Consider the following 22,188-nt stretch of genomic DNA (forward strand, 5'->3'; position numbering starts at 1 on the left):
TAAAATTTTTATGATTGCCTTGCTGGGATTTGTCTATGTTAATGAAATATTTAGAATAACCTTCAGCTCTGGCCCTTACTTTGCAATGTGCTCAGACCGAGCTATTGACCAGCTGAATTCAAGCTGGTTACCCTGGCCTTTAGCAGCATTCCAGAGAACAAATGCCTTCAAGTCTGTGTTCAGAGCTGAGCACTGTTGAGCAAGGTAGGAGGATCCAGCTCCAAATTATTTCTGCCACAAGTGGCATAAAAAAAATGAAGAGTTTGGAAACAGGCAAATTCCAATTTCACTTCCATAAAAGGAAAAACCGGAGCAGGGGACAGAAGAAATCAAAGTTAATGATTAATGGGCAAAGAATTTTTTGCAAATCATTGCTAATTCTTTCCTGTTCCCATCTCTTGGCAGACTTTAGCAGAACTCTCAAAGAAAGAAAAAATGAAAAGTTTGCAACGTCTTTCATTTTTATTGCTTTCTTGTATCATCGTCTCAGCAAATACATATGAAGGAAAGAAACAAGGTAATATACTATCAAATATAAATACTGATCATGAACTTTTAAAAAATGTTTATCCTATAAAAATTCAGTAGTATTGACTGTCTGGTCATCAGCATGTTGGGTTTGGGTGCTATGTTCCTTAAAATATGGCATTTATACCTGTCTGTATTTGTTGGAAAATGTAGTTGTTCATAATTACCACAAATATTTCCCAGTGGAAATCCCTACCTGTTGAGACTACAAAAGTAAGGTAATCTGACCTTTAACGAAACTTCTGATGAAGCTACTTTTAAAATGTATTAATTTGAAAATATTCACTGAATTGGTAATGTTATAATATTCTTGGGCTAGAAGTATTCTGTGAGATAGATTCAGTCTCCTACTATAAATCAAAATTTCCAGCTATCTGACAGTGTTTAAGCTTTCATTTTCTGAGTTGCCTAATGCAGACTGCCTTTCATCTCAAGTGATAGAGAAGAATATCTTTGAGTGAAAGAGATACATCTGCAGTATATTTTGTCAAGCAGTACTGCAAAGGATCTTTATCACTGGCATGGTTTTAAAACAATTTTCTATGCATTTGTGACACTGCACATTATGTCAGTATCTGTGTGACTGCTGAGTAAGACAGCATTATCAAACAACTGCATTTCTTAAAACCTCTAAGATGCGACAAAGACAATTCCGTGTTTGACTTCATTATTGATGTATACAAAGCAAGCATTAGTTTTTCTTCTCTAACTGCATTTTTAATACTCTAAGTCTGGAGGGGATAAATGTCATTTTCTCCTTGGCTGGAAATAAAGTAAGATATGCTCATTCACGGAAGTATGGCCCCTTACAGCAGCTGTGTTTTGTATTTATGTTAATTTATATTAACAGTTTTAGAAACCATGTCCTATAAAAATGCTTTATATGCAACAGGCATAATGATTTCAATCTACAGGAGGCACAACCACCTTTCTTTGATTCTGCACATTAAATTTCCCCTTGGGTTTAACTTTGAACAATATAAAAACCTTGAATTAAAACACTATGAGAAATTTCAATTAATGCCATAACTTGTCTTGGTTTACCAGACAAAGCCTGCACATCCTTCACAGTCACTGAACCTTAAAAAGCTATTTAGAAATATTGACCAATTTTGTATTTTTGAGAGAACCTAAAATCAGAGCACTAACTTTAGTTTGAGGCTTCTCACATCATCTTTGCTTGGATCTATTCAGATTCAACTGTGTGGTCAAAGTTTAGTTCCCCATAGATACACAAAGCAGAGAGAGGAAGCCACTGTCCTCCTGTTCTTTCACAGTCACAGGTCCTGCCTCATGCAGCTCATGTTTTCCTACCCCCACGACCTGTGGCACCATTTATAGCAAGGTCAGTCACTTCACTCTCTCCATCCCCCTTTCCTCTCATGACCTAGGACTCCTGTATCATGGACTTCACTTGTTTGCTCATTCTGCAGTTTAAAACCTCAATTGCAGGCCACGAACAACAGGTCACATGTCATATTTGCACTAGCAGATACGCCCAGCTCATAGTGTGTTGAGGCAAGAGACCAATTCAAGAAGCAGAGAAGGTTTATTTCTAAAAATAAAAAAAAATCTACTTTATTTTCTTCCAGAGGCTACTCACAGCCTAACTAGATCTGCTACAGGGAGTAGTTACAAGGCTAAAGACCCTGGTATTCCATTATGCTGAACTCAGACCTTCATCTCTTGTCAGCTTTAAATCAGTGCAATTCTAATTCCAACTGTCCATTTGCATTAATGTGTATTCCTTGTTATCCTTCTCCAATCCAACCTCAGCCACACCAACTACGGCCAGAAGATAACATGATTTCCAGTTCTCAAAAGCTTGCCTTATTTCTGTAACCATTTGACTTGTCAGCAAAGCTCTGCTTGTTCTGTGTGCGTTGGCTGCACCTGGCAACCTCAGGGAGTCCTTTTCCTCATTTCACTTCTCAGTAAGGCAGATTCATTTGCCACAATGGCAGATGCAAAAGACAGTAAGGCATTACCTCACACTGTGGAAGGGAGCAAAGCGTTTAGCTCTACATAAGAGGCCTTGTAATGCTGTCAAGTGGAGACAGCTTTCAGTGAGCACTGTATCTATTTTACCTGGATATCCTTCTACCTTGGATCTCGTTTGTTCTTGCTTTATCAGGAACTGCAGCACAGAACAGCACAACTATCAGGAACAGCAAAGCCTCCTCAGGGATGAGTGTCTGGTACATAATTCTAGCACACGCAATTACGTATGAGAGAGCCATTCTCTAAAAGAACAATCACTGTGTAAAGGTCTTACTCATTCATTTGTACCCAGAAAATAAACAACTGCTTCAATTTTTTTTCCATATTATTGTATCCACCTACACAGTAAAAGAAATCACATTACAAAATCAGAACTTATAGGAATTAGGCTGCACCAGGTAAACTTTAGATAAGTGTGTGTAAGTATTTTTGATCAAGTTATGTACAAAAATGTATATTGTAGGTTCTTATTTTACACTTAAATATGTAGAATAAGATGGAGTGCATTACCAAGCAAAGACAACACTAAATTTAAAACACACACAGGGTTATTCTTAAAAACCACAGAGGGTTTCTGAAATGCCATGGTTTTCTTGTACATTTGTACAGCAGGAAAGAAGTTTGGCATTTTTGGCAAAGGTTCATTATCTAAAAGTAGCATCCCAGAACAAGAAATAAGCACCTAAAAATAATATCCCTGAAGTTGAGCCAAGATGATTCTTTCTACAAGCATGTGAAAAATATTTCAACATAAGCTCTTATTTATTTTGATTCTTCTCCTGTAAACATAAAACTAGGTGGGAATATTTTCCATTATTCCACTTCCTTGTGCAGAGCACAGCTATACAGTAGTTGACATGAAAATACATGGTGTTGAGCTAGCACTTCTTACCCGACAGTCTCACAGCTGGCAGTTGAGCTGCACTTTTTTGCCCAAAAGAGAAGGTAACATCTTAGCTGTCATCCAATTCTGCCGTGTTTTACGTACTACAGGGCTGTCATCACCTTAGTATTATACATAGGCCATAGGAGTGGATTATGCAGAAATCTGAATAGCTGTTATGTTTTCTTTATTCCCCAAATGTATTACAGATAAAAGAAACATTTGGTATAGCATATATCTATCTATCTATCTATCTATCTATCTATATATATATCAAAGTCTATATAAAATTCCTCAACCAAATGCAATGTGTGGAGTATACCCTATCAGATCAAAAAGCTAACAAAATAATAATTTCTACCTGAAGCTGAAAACCTATTAGAAACACAAAAAGCATAGAAGATTCCAAATCCATTTAAACTGTAGAGATAGAGAACTAAAGTTAGCCCATAGAAACAAGTCTAAAAATCATTAATATTTCTTATTTACTTCAATGGACTTATTGATCACCTCTGAAGTTTAAATTCACATCACTTCTAGTTAGATCACTTAAAGAGGGATGCAGGAGCTAAATTTTACGACATACCAAAATAATGGTCCAAGAAGTCCTGGAATTTGAAAGTTCAGATACCAGTTACACTAATGATCTATGTTATGATATTATCAGGAAAAGTTCTGCAAAACTATTTGCTGCCATTTTCTGACTGGCTGTGTTCAAGATTTGCATTGCTTTCATGAGTCTCAGAATGCTAGAAAAATTTCTATAATCGAAACCAGTCATTTTTCCTTTTGTCATCTGGAAAAATCTAGGAACATAATTTCAGACATAAATTTTCACTACAAGGTCCAAAATATAACCATAGTTTAACTAACAGAAGGCTCTCTGCTTTTCCCATGAAGAGAGACAATAACAGGAACCTGACTGACAAAGGAGCTATCCATGCATGAAACAACTTTCAATATTTCTGCTAAAGCAAGTGACTGAACATCTGAATGAGGAGCTTAAATTCACCAGTGGATTGCAATTCATTTGACTTGAGCATTACATTCTTCTGACTATTGCTGTCTGAATAGTGCTGACATATGACACTAGAGAAACTTGAACATACAGAATTGTTCTTGGTAATGTGGCACTGCAATCTAACTTCTTAACTGATTGTCTTCCTTTTCCTCTCAAACTAGAGAAGGCTACAGTTATTTCTAAATACATATACACAGTTTTAATGCAAAATAAGTATCAATAAAAACATAACTGCATCAAGCTCTGGGATCCTCAGCACAGGGAAGACGTGGACCTGTTAGAGTGGGTCCAGAGGAGGCCACAAAGATGATCAAAGGGCTGGATCACCTCTCCTATGAAGACAGGCTGAGAGAGTTGGGGTTGTTTAGCCTGGAGAAGGCTCCAGAGAGACCTCATTGCAGCCTTCCAGTATAAGCCCTTAAAAGGGCTTATAAAATGGAGGAAGAGGGACTTTTTATACAGGCAGATAGTGACAGGACAAGGGGCAGTGGTTTTAAACTGAAGGGGTAATTTTACATTAGATAGTGGGAATAAATTCTTTACTCAGAGGGTGGTGATGCACTGGAAGAGGTTGCCTAGTTGAGGATGCCCCATCCCTGCGAGAGTTCAAGACCAGGTTGGATGGGCAGGCCCCTGAGCACCCTGACCTATGAGGGCCATCCCTGACCATGGCAGGAGGGTTGGAACTAGATGATCTTTAAGGTTCCTTCCAACACAAACAATTCTATTACTCATTATTAAAGAGAACATTTTTCTTTTCTTCTTATTTTGTGGTTCACTCTAGGTTTATATTACACATTTCCTTTTAGAAAACCTAGTTATGCCACGTCCATGGGAAGCTTCAGGGTTATTAATAGGGTTGCATCAACAGCAGTGCAACAGTGGTGATGTAACTCCTAACACCATATGGTCCCCTTGGGTGGCCTTAGCACAGTGACCTTTTTTCCTATATGTTAGATAGAGTGAAGAGCCCATTTGCTGAAGCTAAGTCAGACTCCTCATACAGCGGAATAGCCTGGCAGCAGGTGGGTGGGCCAGCAGCCACTTCCAAGCAGCATGATTAAGATTTCCTGGCAACATGAGCAATAACTGGCAAAAGAGACAGAAGGGACCATCTATCTGCACATGCCAAGACTGGGTGATAAAGTTCACTGCTTTGGCCATAAGCCAAATGTGAATTATGACTCTTGCAAAAAAAAAATGTTTAATGTCTGTGCTCCAAGTTAAAATTACTTCTTTCCCACTTTTTAGCCTTTCTTTTAGAGAAATACACTGGTTTTAAAACTACATTACTATAACAACTTTCTTTCTTGTTCCTTTCAATTTTTAAAAAGTTGTTACAGTTGCTAATATTCTCAGAAAGCATTAACTGCATAGGATTGCACACCCTTCCACATACCCATTACAATCAGCCAACAAAAGCTTTTGCTGGTGGTGAAATGCTTCTAAAACAAGATGGTTGCACAAACAGGAGCTGTTGGCTAAAATTACAGAAATTCTCTGCTTTGCTTGCCCAGTCCAGTAAAATCTATTTGAATCTTTTATCAATAATACTGTTTATATTTGGGCTTCTATTTGGCATCCAGAGTTCCTGGTGTTGCTCCAAGTGCAACAAATGACAAAAAAGAGATCTAGAAGTATTGAATATGGGGAAACAAGGTGTTTATATACATAATGCTCTCTGGAATTAAAGCAGCATGTCCAATCTGAAAACCCAAATTTTGACAGAAACCTTTAAAGTTCTGCTGTTTTGAAATATTTGTTCCAAAAAGCATTTTCTAAATTTGTATATTGCTTACAGAGGGAGGAGATGAACCATGGAGGAGATGATGACAGAGCAGGTCCAAGGACAAAAATAAGAACATACACATATGTTTGATTTTGCTTTGTGTCTGGAGTTGACAAACTGCCCTAAAATTCTGCTACACTGGCATGTTCTCCCATATCTTAATGCTAACTTTGTAAACCATTATACAGAAACACCACTGGGAGGAAATTTTTCATTTTAAAATCTTGTCTATATTAGATTACTTCTGCTCTACTTCATGCATCTCAGGCTCAAAATAATCTGCAGTATCGGACTGAAGAATTTATTTACTCTTTCAAGCACCACTCTTCTCCTTTTCATCAGCAATGGGTCATAAGGGATGTTGGAGGACATAAATTAAAGTTTAACTCCATGTTTGCCAACCTGCATTTCCCAAAGTCATTCTAATTAGAGGTTCTGTCAAATTGAAATGGCAGTGGTGTGCATGCGTTCCTTAGTTGTACTAATAAAAACCAAAACCAAACAAAACCAATCAAAAAACCATATATATATATATAACTATCAAAATACCTTCTGTTTTATTTACCAGGCAAATCACTCTATAATTAATATACTGTCCAGGTAATTGTCATGTCTTGAGACCAAAACTTGTCCAAAACTTATCTTTGACTGGAATTCTATGAGTTATAAAAACACAAATAATTAAATTTTATGGACTTTCTGTCAAAAAAAAAAAGATGTTAGGAACTTATATTTTTGATTAAAGAGGCTAGTATTTTGGTTTGTTATATTTCCATTTGATTTTTTTTTTCTGTTGTGGTGAAATAGTACTGCTAGTTTTCATATTTATGTCACTTGTACTTTTGACTTAGGATGACGGTACGAATGCCTTCCAGGTTTGCTTTTAAGGATCTGACACTGGGAAAAGAAGGGACATGGCAGAAATTCTGATTTTCTTTTTAAGGAAGAAATGTTTGGGCAATTTTTATTCACTACAAAAAAAATATTTTGAATGGTACTATCCAGGCAATGCTTTCACCAGAGAGCTTACAATCTTCCAAAAAAAATTTTAAGTTTAATTATTTGTAAGAATGCTGGATACTATTGAAAACCCTTATCATTTTTTTCAGAAAGACCTGAAAGCTACTGCATTTCTGAAACTGATTACTATTTACTGAAGCAGAACACTACTTTCAGTGCCTGAACTGTGAGGAAGAAATAACAATATGAATTAGCAGTGCTCTTAGGACATATGGAAATGGCTTAACCTCCAGTTTATTGTGCCAAATACATGTTCTGTAAACTATTCATCTTTCTTACTGGATTAAATTATGTAAAAATGCCCCAAAACCTTCTACAGGTATTGAATCAAGTCCTTAGTATCTACTAGAACTCCTTTTTAATGTCTCGTCCTAGACTCCAGTCCCTATTAATGCTTCAATATCCCTCTTCTGTGATTCACTAGAGGCAGCACCTTTATGACCTTTCAAATATCTGAACAATTTCATAACTGATCCTGACTAAAATAGCTTGTCTATGACAACACATAAATTACCACCTATACCACAGGGCTTAGCTAAACTACAAGGAAACCTGACAGCCCTAATTGCATTTAATGTGTTTATGCAAATGAGAGTAAACTGGATGAAGCATGACCCAGAGCAGAGGTTCACCCTCAAGAACAAGACTTTCAGAGACTATACTTGTGCAGGATTCTCCAAATCTGCTTTTCAAGTTAAGGACCAACTGCAACCAGGAGACAAATGGAGTTTTCTCTGACACTTGAAAATAACTCCAAAGCAGTTTTTGTATATTTTCAAGAAACAGAGCAAATGGAGGGAACTGTGACTAGATTATAGTTAATTCTCTGGCCTGGTTTTCTGTAAGTACAAAAATGAGCAGAGTGGACTGTAGAATTAGAGTCTAGACCTAAAAGAAAGAAAGAAGGAAACTCAGAATATTCAAATATAAAACATTCAGCTACCAGCATAAAGCATTAGTGAATGGATCTCTGCAGAACTAGAAACTACATAGAAAGCCAGCTGGCACATCATTTGAAAATCTACTGTGCTCTCTATCCATCATGCTTACCTTCTGCTTACCCAGGAATAGAAATTAGAGCTTGTTCTTTTAATTGGGGACAGTTTCTTTGTAGGAACATCATAAATCATTGTTTTCTTAGTAGATGACATCAAACAGTCATGAAAGCTGAGGTACTAACGAGGTGTTTTTATCAGAAATCCTTGTCCATAGCTTACCCAATAAAGCTCTGAAAATGTGCCCACACTAAACATTTCAGTGTGCAGTGCTGGAGTTACTCTTCTGGTTTTCATTGACCACTACAAAGTAATTCAGCCATCTCTACTCCAACTGGGCAGTGAGTGCCTCATTATCCCCAGGCACCATGGTTGACTGCAGGGCTCTGCAATGGAACAGTGAGAGCAGCCGGGCCTTCAGCTGACCTGTGCTTACTGCTCTCTGGGGCACACCAAGGTTGGCAGAGACAAAAGAAACCTGAAAGCATTCCTCTAGCCAATAAGGTAACAGCATTTCAAACACAGTGAAATACACAGAGAAGGTGTGCTAAACATGAGATTTTGCTTACTACACTTCAGCCTCCATTCTACACCAGGACAGCATGTCCCACAGAGCGTTGCGAGGTTTCCACATGTTTCTTAGTGCACAGATACCTTTAGGATTCACTTTTTCCGAAAACTTAAAGTGCCTTTCCTCTCTGCCAGAACTCTACCTCCATCCCAAGAGCAATTTCCACACTGTTTCCTGGAGAGAGGAGTTCAGCACGATCCTGATGCATGCCATTAAATAGCCTTAGTCTCCTTCCACATGCCCTGTGACCACAATGAGATCTTTTACTTTAATATGTTAATTTAAAGGAACTGTAACTTATGTAAGAAACATCAGCCAAGAAATGTGTCCCTCAGCACCTTCTGGCTTGGTAGTGTCAGCGTCACCCTAAAGAAAGCAATGTAGATTTGGAATTGGAGCAAACTTAGAGTCTTTGATCCAGCTCCCAGAGGAGACACTTGTGCTGCTTACTGTTTAATCTCCCTAAATCATAGCTCACAGGAAGTGGCAATGGGAAGGGCTGCTGAATACAATGTGTTCTATCTGGAATTTTAGGTAACAGAAATTAGCACAACCACCACTGAGATTCTGGAATTTTAGTAAATTCATAGGATTTACACTTTGAATTTGGATTTCTCTTATGATCCCATGCCCCTTTCTATCTTTCTATTCTAGATTATGAAGATTGTGTATATTCATTAAAAATGTTCAATTTTACAAAACATTAAGTGCTAGTCAATTAATTCCATTGATGATAACTGCTTGGCCTTAAGATGTCTCTTGCTATTCATTTAAATGAAATGTTACTCCCCTGAATACCATCAAAGAGCTGATATTTATGGGCCTACCAAAAATATTTAAATTATTAGTTATTTTCAATCTATGAAGTATCAATGCTAGTTCTTAAACTGGCTTTAAAAAAAAATCACTTTGGATACTTTAAATATGATAATCCTGATGTGCAGAAGGGAACCAAATTCTCAGGCATCTGCTCAGGGACTGGGTACTCTGAGCTGAGAAGGATGTCTCACAACACAGGCGTCAGAGCAGCATTTAGCACCCTGCAAACCCAGCACTTCATTGCTTCTGATCTCCCTTTTAGACATTCTGGACCAAGTCCAGAGCAATCCAAACAAATGAATCTTGGGTCTTTAACAAGTTATTGAAGGATCTTTTACAGATTACAGTCCGTAATCTACTTTAAGTCACAATTCAGCTACTGGCTACCTGTATTTCTGTTTTTCAAAGTAAACACAGCCACACAACTTAACTGTTGTAGTACAGAACACTCCAGATTCCTAGAATTTCCAGATGGAAGACTGCTTGTTTCAGATACCCCTTCATTTCATTAAAACGTTGTAGCTTTCCCCATGGACTTTCTGTGAGCTGATACCGCCTTGGTATTTCTACATTGATTGTATATTGCACACTCTGGGAGGGTGTGGGTAGTTGGAAAATGCAGTTAACCAATACTTTCCCTCTTGCTGTGCAGCAAGTTAGTCCCTCAATACACAACTGTGATCCTGAGTAAGCTTAATTGACTGTAATAAGGCAATCAAATGTGAATATTCTTTGCTCTTTGATTTCTAGAATGCTCTTTAACAGTGTAACCAAAATGAGACAAAAGACATTCTGCACCTGTGCAGCTCTGGGGAAAAGCAAGGCCTCAAATACTTGATTTTTTTTGAGCTTTGTACCTCACCTGTGTCCAGTGATGGCAGACATCTTAATGTAAAGGGAAGGACTGTAGTTCATGACACACTTGGTGACATTGACAACTTAAGAAGCCCTTGCTTCTGGCCACTGCTGCATGTACTTCATAAGGCTCTCCACTGTACCAGTACAGTTCCCTGGAGTCATACAATAATTCTACAGTCTCTCTTGCCAATCAAGCTTGGAAACTGATCCAGTTGAAAAACAATCCTATTTTTTCTTGGTCATCCTACTTTTTATCTGGATAAGCTCCCTGATCTTGTTCACTCTGCAACTAAGTGACCAGTTGTGCTGGGACAATGGGACTACAGGAGGTCAGAAGTGAGTGGGTGGCAGCAAGATAGGGAAGAAGTCTGCTTAGAGTTGCTTGGGCAGCACTGAAGCCAAATGTCTAGTTAGGAGCTAAACACTGAGTCACATTTTTTTAAACTTTAAATTTTTATCCTCAGTTTAAAAAATAAATAAATCTGCTACCTTACCAAGGTTTCCATCATCCAATTAAGCCTCTATTAGCATTTTAAAGATCCTTTTCTCTCATCTATTTTGACTGATTGTCAAAAATCACTTTAGCAAAAGAAAGGGAAGTCAGAAAAACCCCTAATTTATCATTCCAGCTCATAAAGTATTGTAATTCATTTTTCTGGCTAGTGTAAATAAAATTTGTATTAGAAAGGTCCAGGGCAATGCCCTTGAAAACACAATTGTTTTCTGCATCATCAGCAACCTATTATCCAGATGAAATGAAAATTTCATACTTTGGAGCTTTTTATGTACTTGCTCAAATTATAGCTTTCATTTTCCTCAGACCCTCCATACATATTTCAGCATAGTAACCATGGAAAAAGTACCAAAATTAGAGAGACAAAGTTTAATTTTGAATAATCCAATTCCTAATCTAATGCTTTTCCTATTACTAATTCTTGATTTAATAAGGCTATTTTGCCTACAAGAGAAATCCCTTTAATGATGGAATTCTGGTATAGTATTTTTGGGAGGTTTTTTTGCCTTTTTTTCCTCTTGATTCCCCAACACCACCCACTTATTTTTCATTCACACACAAGCACCCACCTGCTAATTGTGTGTGATCACTAAACACAGAAACATGTAGGCATGAGCATCCCTAATCAGACGTACACGGAAACAAAATCTCTATCCTTCAAGGACAGGGCAATTTCTGTCAGGCATTTTAAAGCCAAGGCAGGTCACTGAAGTTATTATTAGCACTAATTAGCACTCCCACAAGCTGTTGAATTCTTCACCTGCAGCCAAAGGGCACTCAATATGGTGCAGAATTTGCTAACATCTTTGGAGGAATCAGAGAACTCACTCCTCTTTAGAAACACGGGACTGCTCTATTGCATGTGAATAGGCCTTAGATAAAATTGTATCTGATCCATGTACCAAATGATCTACAGAAGCAGAGATACGATGAAACTGTTCCAAAACAAAGGAATTCTACAAATGTCTAAACAGACTCTTTGTCAGAAAAGGAAGGCATCTGGTTTTACTTAATGTAGTGGTGCTATATTTTACCTTTCTACCAGGTTACCAACAATTCATACCCCACCTCAGTTACAGTGATGTTCTTTTAAGTTAGTGTTTTATGTAGGACTTTGAAGACAAGTCTGAATGAAAACTGAATTTTTGCCCTCAAGCAGCCTCCCTCAAGAATTAGAGAGATCTGAAATGAATCACTGAGCTCCAAATATAACACTGGTTCTAATTGTGATAGTGGGTAAGAAGTGATGAAAGCCCAGCGAGCCATCACTTTTGTATGTTAGGCACATTTCTAACAGTGTCATAACAGGGAAGCCTGGCAATAGCTCTCATTAGTCAAAAGCACTGCTTCAGAGCAGTTGAAGGATTTATTTGAAAGAGGGGAGAAAGAAATGTGTTAAAATCAGCTATTTTTGGTGTATGAGATAACAGACAGTATGACCTTTAGAGATAAATTTTCTACAAAGAAAAGCAAAATTGTAGCAGGAGTCAAAAGAATAACATATAATCCAAAATAAAACCAGCAAATATTTGTTGTAGAACTTGCTATGTGGGAACATAAAGGATTCACCTCCAACACCAAGTTACTATCCTCTATGGCAAGAAGTTGGAAACAATTGGAAGCCTTAAAAAACAATACACAAGATGTGCCTCCAACTACCATTCCTTTCAAAGTGAAAAGCAGAGAGTGAGAAACACATAACAAACACTGCTTTAGAAAAAACCCAAGGCCCAGCTCAGTACAGATAGACAAGTGGCAGCTCTTCATTAGCTGGACATGCAACCCACCAGCTGAAAGCTGACAACCTCACCCAAACTGGGGCCTGACTCTGTCACTCTGAGCTGTGTTCAAGTTTGTGTCTGTCACAGAGGCTGCAGTTTCCCCACCAGCTCCACTTGGCAATGCACTCTCCCACTGTACACATCTTCATACAGCCAAGTGTCAGCTCACAGAGCTGGGAATAAGGCCCTAGGATATGCATCAGTCCGTCCCACGTGACACAACACATCAGCTTTGTGGCTGCAGTGGTCAGCCAGCCCCTTTCGATTTTATACCACCCTTAAAGTAGCACTCAATATTTTAACGAACAACTCCCCAACTCTGAAGCACCAGTAGCATCAAAGGTCACAATTTTAGCATGATCAGTATTATTACCTCTGCTTTAAATTAGACACCAAAAAACCTCTGAGCCTCTAGGTACTATGAGAGTATTCAGTGTGAGGACTGGAATCCTTCTTTTTAGCCTCCTGGCTCCATTCTTGAACCATTTGCTTTGTCACACTGAAGGCAGCAATGTATTTCCTCTAAAACTAATATACAAATAGCATAAAAATTCTGGCCTGCATTTGCTCAGTGATAGTACATTATGAAGATGAATCAAGGTCGCTCCTTTTTTATTTGTGTATTCCACTTTTTGAAATGGAAGTGCCACAAACTGAGACATGACACTTGCTGACAACAGAGTCTCAGTCTTTTTTCACAGTTTTCAACAATGCACATTTGTAGCATTTTCATTATTTAGACACTTGATTTCCTGACTCCAGGGCACAGCTAACAAGGTGTATTTCTGGGAATGCATAAATGACGTGATCTATTTATTTTAGTATCATGCCAGCAGCTGAAGGGTGAAATAATTGCCTGGAAGTGCATTGAGTTGTTTCATTCTGGTAAACTAATTAGGATAATGGGAATTCTGGAAGTAAATCTCTGGACATCTGACTAGAATCAAGCCTTTTAAATACTATGACAGAAATTAATGTCAAATGTATCAGGACCGCTTTCCCTCACAGAGACAAACCTCTCTACAGAAACAAGCATTACTAACTCATAATTAACTCTCAGAAAGGAAAAGAGAAGAATTTTCTAACTCATTGTGATAATTCTAACCCAGTTGGCTCATTGACAAATCATTTATAAGGTTACAAAGTTAAGTAAAAGTTGCCAGGCACTGATAGCATAACAGGGTCCTGGGATGCCTTGGATATACATGCAGAGATTCTCTTCACCAAATAAACAGGAGCTGAATACACTTAAAGAATGAGGGCAGTGCTTATTTTAGGAGACATTATATATGGTTTTCAGCTTGCTTCAACAAAAAAATTATGCAAAATTAGAGAACTGAAAACAAAAATCTCTCTTTTTGCTGTTGTGACATGAAGGATTGTGATTCTGGTATCTCAGGACTAGAAGGCATGTGTACCACCCTGCTCACTGAAGAACTTTCAACTGAAAATAACCAAATGTACAATGCGTATTTATGAGCAACCAAACTCAGCTGTGTATGAGCACTGGTAAGTGTTTCGCTCACAATTTCAGCTATTAAGGATTATTCACTTTAAATCACTTTCACTAAGTTAAGAGACCCATGTATTGCTGTTGTATCTTTGAACTTTTTCCATACCTTTTAGCATATATCAATTCAAATGTTTAAGGCGTTAAATATATTTTAGAACAACAGCTGTTATCTCAGAGGAGGAATTTGACCCTGTAAGAATCTGCTTTGGCACACTTTGGTGTTTGCCTGACATTTCCAGGCAGCCAGTACATCTCCTGGTGAACTGGGAGGGTCAGCATAGTAAAGGCTACAGGAAAAAACAGGGGATTATGAAGTACATAGAAAACAAACAATTAAAGAATTTCAGACTTTGCTTTTCACACTTAACCTCTAATTTCAAGGTATATAACCAGCTTGTCTTCTTTATCACCTATGCAAAAGGGAGGAAAACAATGCTGAGGTAGCCATGTTTAAAATAATGCTTTTAAAATCTCTCTCCTATATCAGAATACAATCTTAACTGCTCTTAGTGACATTTTCTGTTAGAAAAATTGGTTTTCCCTTTTCATCAGCATTGACACACATTGTAATCTACTGTGCATCAGTTACATATCAGCCACCACACAAAAGAAATTACACTGATCATTATCCACTCATCATGGAATAAGATGGTAAACAGGATTCTAAAGGGCAAGAATTGTTTGCAGTTTCCACTGTTACTAAACCCAAATGTTCCAATTCCTTACTTTTTGAACCAAAAATAGTATTTCTTTCTGATACTTTCAGTTTCTCTATTAGGAGTTATACAAAACCAAAATGCTTCATAAATTACAACAATCTTTTCTTAACAAGGTATCTTTCCACAGTCAGGAGAAAAGTGTTCAAGAGCAGCAGATAAAATTTTACATAAAAGCCTACATTCATCATCCTTATGTGACCACTCCGGTTTTCTGGATCTGCTCAAGCCCAGTGGTTTTTGGCAGTTTGCACCATTCCATAAAAATCACATGTAATCTAAACTTCAGTCACTTCACCATTTCTATCAAGTTTGTTCCCAGGAAGGAAATAATCCCATCAGAGGAAGGTGACAAAAAGAGATTCGTTCAAGAGATTTAAATTAAATTTAGGTGTTTTGTAAAATACAGGCATTCCCCACAATCTCCAGTCCTGAATAGTAAGAAAGCAGAAAGACAATTCTTGAACATATTAGTACATGAAGATTAAGCTCCTGAAAACAAGCTATGCTCTTGACATCCCAACCAAGTTCTTAAATGATACAATTCCCTGAGAAGTTTCTTGCCTTGTGAAGTAGTCAGATAAAATATTCATGTTCTCAAATAGAACTGCAAATAAAGAATAACTAAAGGCAGGCTGTCAATGCTGCTTGCAATACGGTAGCAAAATATGAATGAAGGTAATAGAAAATGGCATGCCAACAAGGGAATTTGAAAGCAATGAAAGAGATTTATTTCCTTCTCTTTTTTTACTTCTTCACTGGGTTTAAAACTAATTTTTATTAAATATCTCACTTGAGACTGAAAATAAGTTCTCAAAATCTGATAAGCAAGAAAAAGGCCCCAATATTCAATTAATAAAAGAACATTTTCTTTCCGCTTTGGTGCACACTCCAATGCAGTATTGTGACCAAATATGAAAACAGAACAAAGAATTTCATATGTAATCCATGGTGTCCCTCAGCTTCCAAGAGAGTATGAATTTAAATACTAAAAGAATATGGTGTATAAGAAAGACAGCAGAAGTGTGTTTTATTTAATCTATTTTTTCTTCTTTAAAATATTTTGTGTTTGCTCCAACTCCTATTTCTTCTTCACTAGTAGCTATTAATCCTGCTATAGATTATAATTATATCATTCATCACATTTAGATCATGTCACTGCAAGATGTCCTACAGTGCAATAAGAGCAGGTAGCAGTGAGACATTTGGTGTTAAACACCAAAATGAGCCCATAGAGGTCTCTGTGGGAGGGGAGTGGTGGGGATCACTCTGGACTGGCTCTACTCTCATTCTGGGGATGAGGATCCATGGGAAGCTGGAGCATATTAGCTACACACCAAAAGCACAGGCTTTGGTTGGATTATGCTGTAAGGAGCCTGCTTTGTGTGCCCAGATCACTCCCCACTACAAACCAAAGCATGGTGAGATCAGGGGGTTGCTTTAAAAGTGCACTCCCAGCGAGTTCACTCATCCTGGTGCTGAACGAAAACCTTTCATAGCTGCATCTCACTTGTACTTCCATTTATGTCTCAGTTCTCCTCTCATGGCATAGACAAACTGTTTGCCCAGGCACCTTCTCTAATCATCTAATTGGATTGAGAACATAAGAATAAGGCTTATGTTTCCAATTATGAGGAATTAGTAAATCATGGGTCTTGGAATGGAAATTGAAATAATACAATTAAATTCAGATAATAATTTTATTTCCAGATATATTTTCACTCAAAAGCAACTTTAAAAGGTCTCATTACTAAGATGAATGGCTAACAGCCAGGCTGAGCAGGACTTCTATTTTTAAAAACCCGATATGTCAAATCTACATCATTTTGTTCTTTTTTTCAACGTTGTTTACAATATCTAAACAAATTTTACACTGCATCTGAAACATAACAAGCAGCAAGTAATTGGATACAATACTTTACAGTTACATAGCACTGTGAGATTTTGTGAGAAATTATCATTAACAGAAAAACCTTTTTTTCTAAACCAATAATTTGTACAGTTTGTTTCCTTATTCTTCCCCATGGTGGTATGTCTGGAAAAATTTTTATAAAGAATCCCCTTCATCTCCTTGAAGGTAAAATTTTGTTTGAGGAAATGTAGCATTACCTCAGAGGCAGAGATCTCACAAAACTGAATGGTTTCACATTGACTCCATCTCTTTGCTACTGCTTGTTCCCACAGTGTCCCTCCACCAGGCACGGCTCCCATTGCAGCTTGCACTGCAAAACCTTCCTGCTCTGAACCACAAACCAGCCAACAGATTCCTGTGAGCCACCCCCATTGATGGATGCACTTTACTTTCCAGGGAGGCTACTTATGACACTTCTGATTTAAAAAAAACCACCACCACCAAAAAACAACAACAACAAAAAGGAGATGGGAGGAGATAAAAGCTGCACATTAATAATGAGATCACTTGATTGCTGCTGGCAGACAGCTCTGTGTCTGCTTCCTGCCACACAGGCTCTCTCCTATCATTGCCTGTCATTGTGAGGCTGGAGAATACCTGGTGCCAGAGAAAGATTGAGACAAAATCTCCACAGTGGGGATTTAGGCTCCTTTAAAATAACTTTGAAACATGGCCATATCCCTAAAAATCTATCTTTGATTTATTTTATAATTAGTTCAATTCTTCCCAAATCTATTTATAAATTCCTTCATCTTATGCACACTGAGTATCTTGCTAACAACATTTTATTTTTAGAAGATTCCTTTGCCTGACAATTTTGCAGACTCTATTCAACCAGTCTCCTGATAAATTCAAATTAAAAACTTGATAATTAAATACGGAGAAGTATTTCATTCTGTCATAATGGTTGCCTGTCTGAAGCATCAGAAGCTGTTATAAAGAGACTGGTTTGCCTCCATAGCAAAAAAAAAAACCAAAAAAAAAACCAACCAAGCCTGTCTGAGTTCAAGAAGCATTTGGACAATGCTCTCAGGCACATGGATTCTTGGACTCAATGATCCTGATGGTCCCTTCCAACTCAGCATATTCTGTGATTCTATGAAGCTTGTCTGCTTTAATTAATCTGTTGCAAGATAGCTTTTAGAGGAAGGCCCAGCCACCTAGGCAAATTACAGGCATCCTCCATAAGGTTTGGAGTTTGAAGAGATGTTTATTCTCCCATTTTTCACTACCATTGACTCAGATTCCAGCTCTCTTGCTTCTTTGGCCAAGGTGTTGTTTTCCCCTCCACCACCGAGACTATGGGCCTCAGCTAACAGTTCCTGTGCTGTGTGTCAAACTGCCCCGTGTACTAACATGTTTTGTTCACAATTTTTAGAATTTGCAGTTAGATTAAAAGACAAACAGAACAATACAAATAGAGAATCCTCCAAACAAACTCCTTATTTGTTGAGCAATAGTTTTATCAGAGATCCCTTAAGTCGCTTAAAGTTTGTCTCTGTCTCCAGACTTCATGTTTCTTTCTCCATAAGATAGTCTGCTTTTCTTTTCAATACAGTCTGCACAATCCTACTGAAAGTTAACTTCATATTCAAACTGGCAAAAGGTCAGGTATTGTGTCCTCTCTGAATACTGCTTTTATCTGGTAGGTCTATGAGTCAGCAACTTCTTTCTTAAATACTCACTTCTAGCATCACATGCACAACCACTACAGCCTCTTGTTCAAACAAAGATGTTCAGAGAACATGCCCTGGGCACATCTAGTCCCAAACTAATACAGCAGCAGCAGGATTTAAACTCATAAAGGCTCTTATGAATATCTCAAAGCTACACTGCCTTTTAATTTCTGCCTCCAGACAGAGTTATCTTTCCAAGCTGCACAGAGCAAAGCACAGCACCAGTTAAGTCACAAGCCTTGTAGGAGTGGGAAGAAAGGAGGAGGCCCAGGACTGCTGCTGTATTGGAATCTGTATGTTTGCACACCTACACCACATCCATTGTATATGCAAAGTGTGCTGGATTGTCCGGGCACGTTCTCTGCACGCTGGCCAAAGTCTCTGTTTGCTGACACATCCTGCAGAGCCAAGGACAGGATGAAGAAGGCTGACACAACTGTAATCTGTTGCCTGGGAGGTTTAGGGCGCTTCAGTGCCAGGGAGCAGCTCTCTACCCTAGGCTGAAATGCTACAGTAAACTTTGTATGTTTTACTGCCAAACTACATCCAACAGAACATAGCAGCTATCTGACTGAAGGAATAAAGGAATTAGAAGCTCCTTTGGGCTGTGGCTGCTGCTGCCCCACACCTAGCCCTAGGCCATCTCTGCCCTTTGGGATGATTTTGCACTGCAGACACACCATGGAACATGCCTTGTGTCCACAGGAATATATGATCCAAGCAGAACTATAGCAAGATTATGACTCAAACAGTTTTTAGGTTTTATTAATAACCTGTTGGAGAAACAGAATGAGGAATCTATGAAGACTTTTCATAGTTTTCCCCATTCAACTTCCATTCCAAACACAGCAGGGACTGGCCTGGGGACTCTTCTTTATTATAGTAGATAATAATATGCATTTAAAAGATGATGAACGAACTACGTACCTGTTTCCACCTGGACTTCAGGATAGCAGAAATATAAATGGGTGATCAGAGCTTCTGACCTCATACAAGGATTGTTTCTTTCAGCTTTATGTCAGGGAGAAAAGAGATAAGTGAATGTGGACTAGAAGTCCATTTTCTCATGGCATGTTTATAGTCCTTCTATTCTCCACTTCTCCTCTAAAAATAAGGAATAATTTAATTCTATCTAGAATTTGAAGGGAAATATTTAAATTACATGTCTTTTCTCTTCCACATATAATTCAGGTATATATTTCAGATAAATAACATTTTATTATCTAAATTTGCCAAGACAAGCTGAGCTCAGAGACCTCTATTGGGAATAAGCGAATTACTCTGCATATGTGAAGGAAACAGAGACCATTCTGCAAATCACTGAATAGTCTCTAACAGATAAAGAACAATTAAAACTAAATGTAAAAGTCATGAATTTTTGACAAATTTATTATTAGTTACTTCATTTCCACTTGATTCTAGTTGGAACTGCAAACATACTGAAGCACCATGAGAAATACTGCCCTGACCTTGTGATCTCTCTTGTGATTTCTGGGATGCTTCCAGCATGTTCTGAAGTTCAGTCTGATGTACCAGGAAATACACATAAAATTATTTTGATGTGAAAATTACAGGTCAGTTAAGTGTGTAAGCCTAGCAAAGTTCAGCTGACAGGAGTGGCTGAGGATCTCCTAGGACGGTTTTGTAAAATGAACCACTATGACAGAGGTTGTACAAACAATTGCAAACCTTTTATTTTAGCGAATCATTCTACTTGTCCTGAAGAGTTCTGTTCAGATAGGGTGGCAGCTACAAAATGCATATGGAGCAGAGCCTGTCCCCAAAAATAAGCTTATACCTGTGTAAGAGTATTAGGTTTGTTAATAAAAGCCAAAAAAAATCCCTACTTCCATTCCCAAAAAGCCCTTGTCCAGGATTAGGGAAATTGTAAAGCTGCTAATAAAAGAAGCAATAAAGCTGAAAGACTAAGAACTATGCTTAGGACAAAATGAACATCCATTTTAAGGAATAGTTCTCCCTGTATTTCAACAAATGTAACCCAAAAGTGGCTACAATACAGGGCACTACCTGTACAGCACCACAAAAATTAGAGTAAGTGCTGCATAAAGTTAAAATTAAGAATACTTAGAATATCAGCACTGTCATTACATAGAAGCATAATTACAGCTAATTACCTTAAAGGTTAGGAAAGGACCTGTGCAAAATAAAGGAAGCTCTTTCTTCTGTTAATGGAAGGTTTGGCTAATAGATTTGTCAGGTCCAGGTAGAAGAACACGTATTTCTCTTTTAAAAAGTAACATGCCCTTTATGTGAATCTATAGCAGAAAATTATGGGAGTTATTAAAATCACTGTAGAGGGGTAATAGATGGTTCTAATTCAAAATGAACTGAGTAAAGTGTGACTTTTGCTGCTTGCAATGGCAGTTGTTTAGTCTAGGCAGTCTCCCATAAATCTGAACAAAACCCATGACTCTGCTGCAAAACAAAATGAATAAGAAAGGCAACAAATAGCTTCACTTTCATTTCTAACAACCAAGCCAGCCCCCACGAAAACTTGTGATGTATCTCCAGCTGATAGATACAGGGCCTGGGAAGCAATAATGTACACCAGCTATCAACACAGCTGCATATGGATTACCTATTATCAGACATACACTTAAAAAAACTCCAAAAAACCACAAGAGAATCCAACCACAAAAAAAAACCCAAACCCCCAAACCAACCTCACAAACAGCAAAGTCTGAAACGCCAATTTAATCACTGAATGCATTCACAGCAATGTACCATCAGCAATATTAGACATGATGCCTGGAAAGTGCAGAACAGAGGTAGTTATCCATTGCTGCCAACGACAGTAGCCAAATAGTGCCCTACGTTGAATTTGATCATAAATTCTCACTTTCTCTGCATTATCCAGATTGCACCAGGAATACTCAAAATAGGCAGGACAACAATCATAGCACTGAACTAAAATTGGGTTGGAGTGTGCAAGGGGGGTTGTGGGGGGGGGGATGTTTTAGGTTTTTTTTCTTTAAAGTTCTCTGACTTTATTTTCATCAATTAGCTCAGTATAAGCTGGGGGTTCCTTTCTATAATTAAATTATCATAAAACATCTTCTGCCACTTTCCACTGGCTTGTCACACACTTGATGGTTGATTGAAGTTATTTATTTTTCTTTCTTTCTTTAGGTTAAGGTAAAGTCACTTTAATTATTAAGGCTCTACGGAATAAATAATTATAGAAATAACTAATTTAGTACGCCCCTAACAGTTTGGCAGAAATACAGTAGCATTTTCATTCACAGGAAAATAAACATAATTTCTCAATTGCTATTGAGAAATATTTACATAAAATTCATAGAAAATCAATAATTCTATAAATCTAATAATTCAAATATTCTATCAATTTGTTTACCATAGCTATAGCTATCAGAAACTCTATCAGGACAAAGTTGGGGATTTTTTAATTTCTAAACCAGAGGTTGGAAAAAAGAGAAGACAGCAGCAACCTTCCCAAGCTAGGTCTCACGTCTGCTGTGTCACATGGCCAAACTCACATGCTCATTCAGTACAAAAAGACTCACTAACCAAGATTTCCCCCAGTATCCTCCAAATCTATTGCCCAGTAGT

General features: G+C 37.8%; 1 protein-coding gene across 2 annotated transcripts in view; it reads left to right on the forward strand.

Moving 5' to 3' along the window:
• Nucleotides 1-297: 297 nt before the first annotated feature.
• The window catches only part of LIPC (lipase C, hepatic type), a 52,827-nt gene continuing 30,936 nt past the window's right edge, over nucleotides 298-22,188 (forward strand). Inside the window, exons 1-2 of one of the 2 annotated variants that reach the window (XM_048318128.1) lie at nucleotides 430-517; nucleotides 14,158-14,289. In XM_048318128.1, coding sequence (XP_048174085.1) covers nucleotides 14,256-14,289 — 34 coding nt within the window. In that variant the 5' untranslated portion in view covers nucleotides 430-517; nucleotides 14,158-14,255. Of the gene's footprint in view, nucleotides 518-14,157; nucleotides 14,290-22,188 lie in introns of both variants that reach the window. The other variant, XM_048318127.1, reaches the window with a different exon arrangement.

This window comes from Corvus hawaiiensis, chromosome 13, assembly GCF_020740725.1.
Source record: "Corvus hawaiiensis isolate bCorHaw1 chromosome 13, bCorHaw1.pri.cur, whole genome shotgun sequence".
Taxonomy (NCBI): Eukaryota; Metazoa; Chordata; class Aves; order Passeriformes; family Corvidae; genus Corvus; species Corvus hawaiiensis.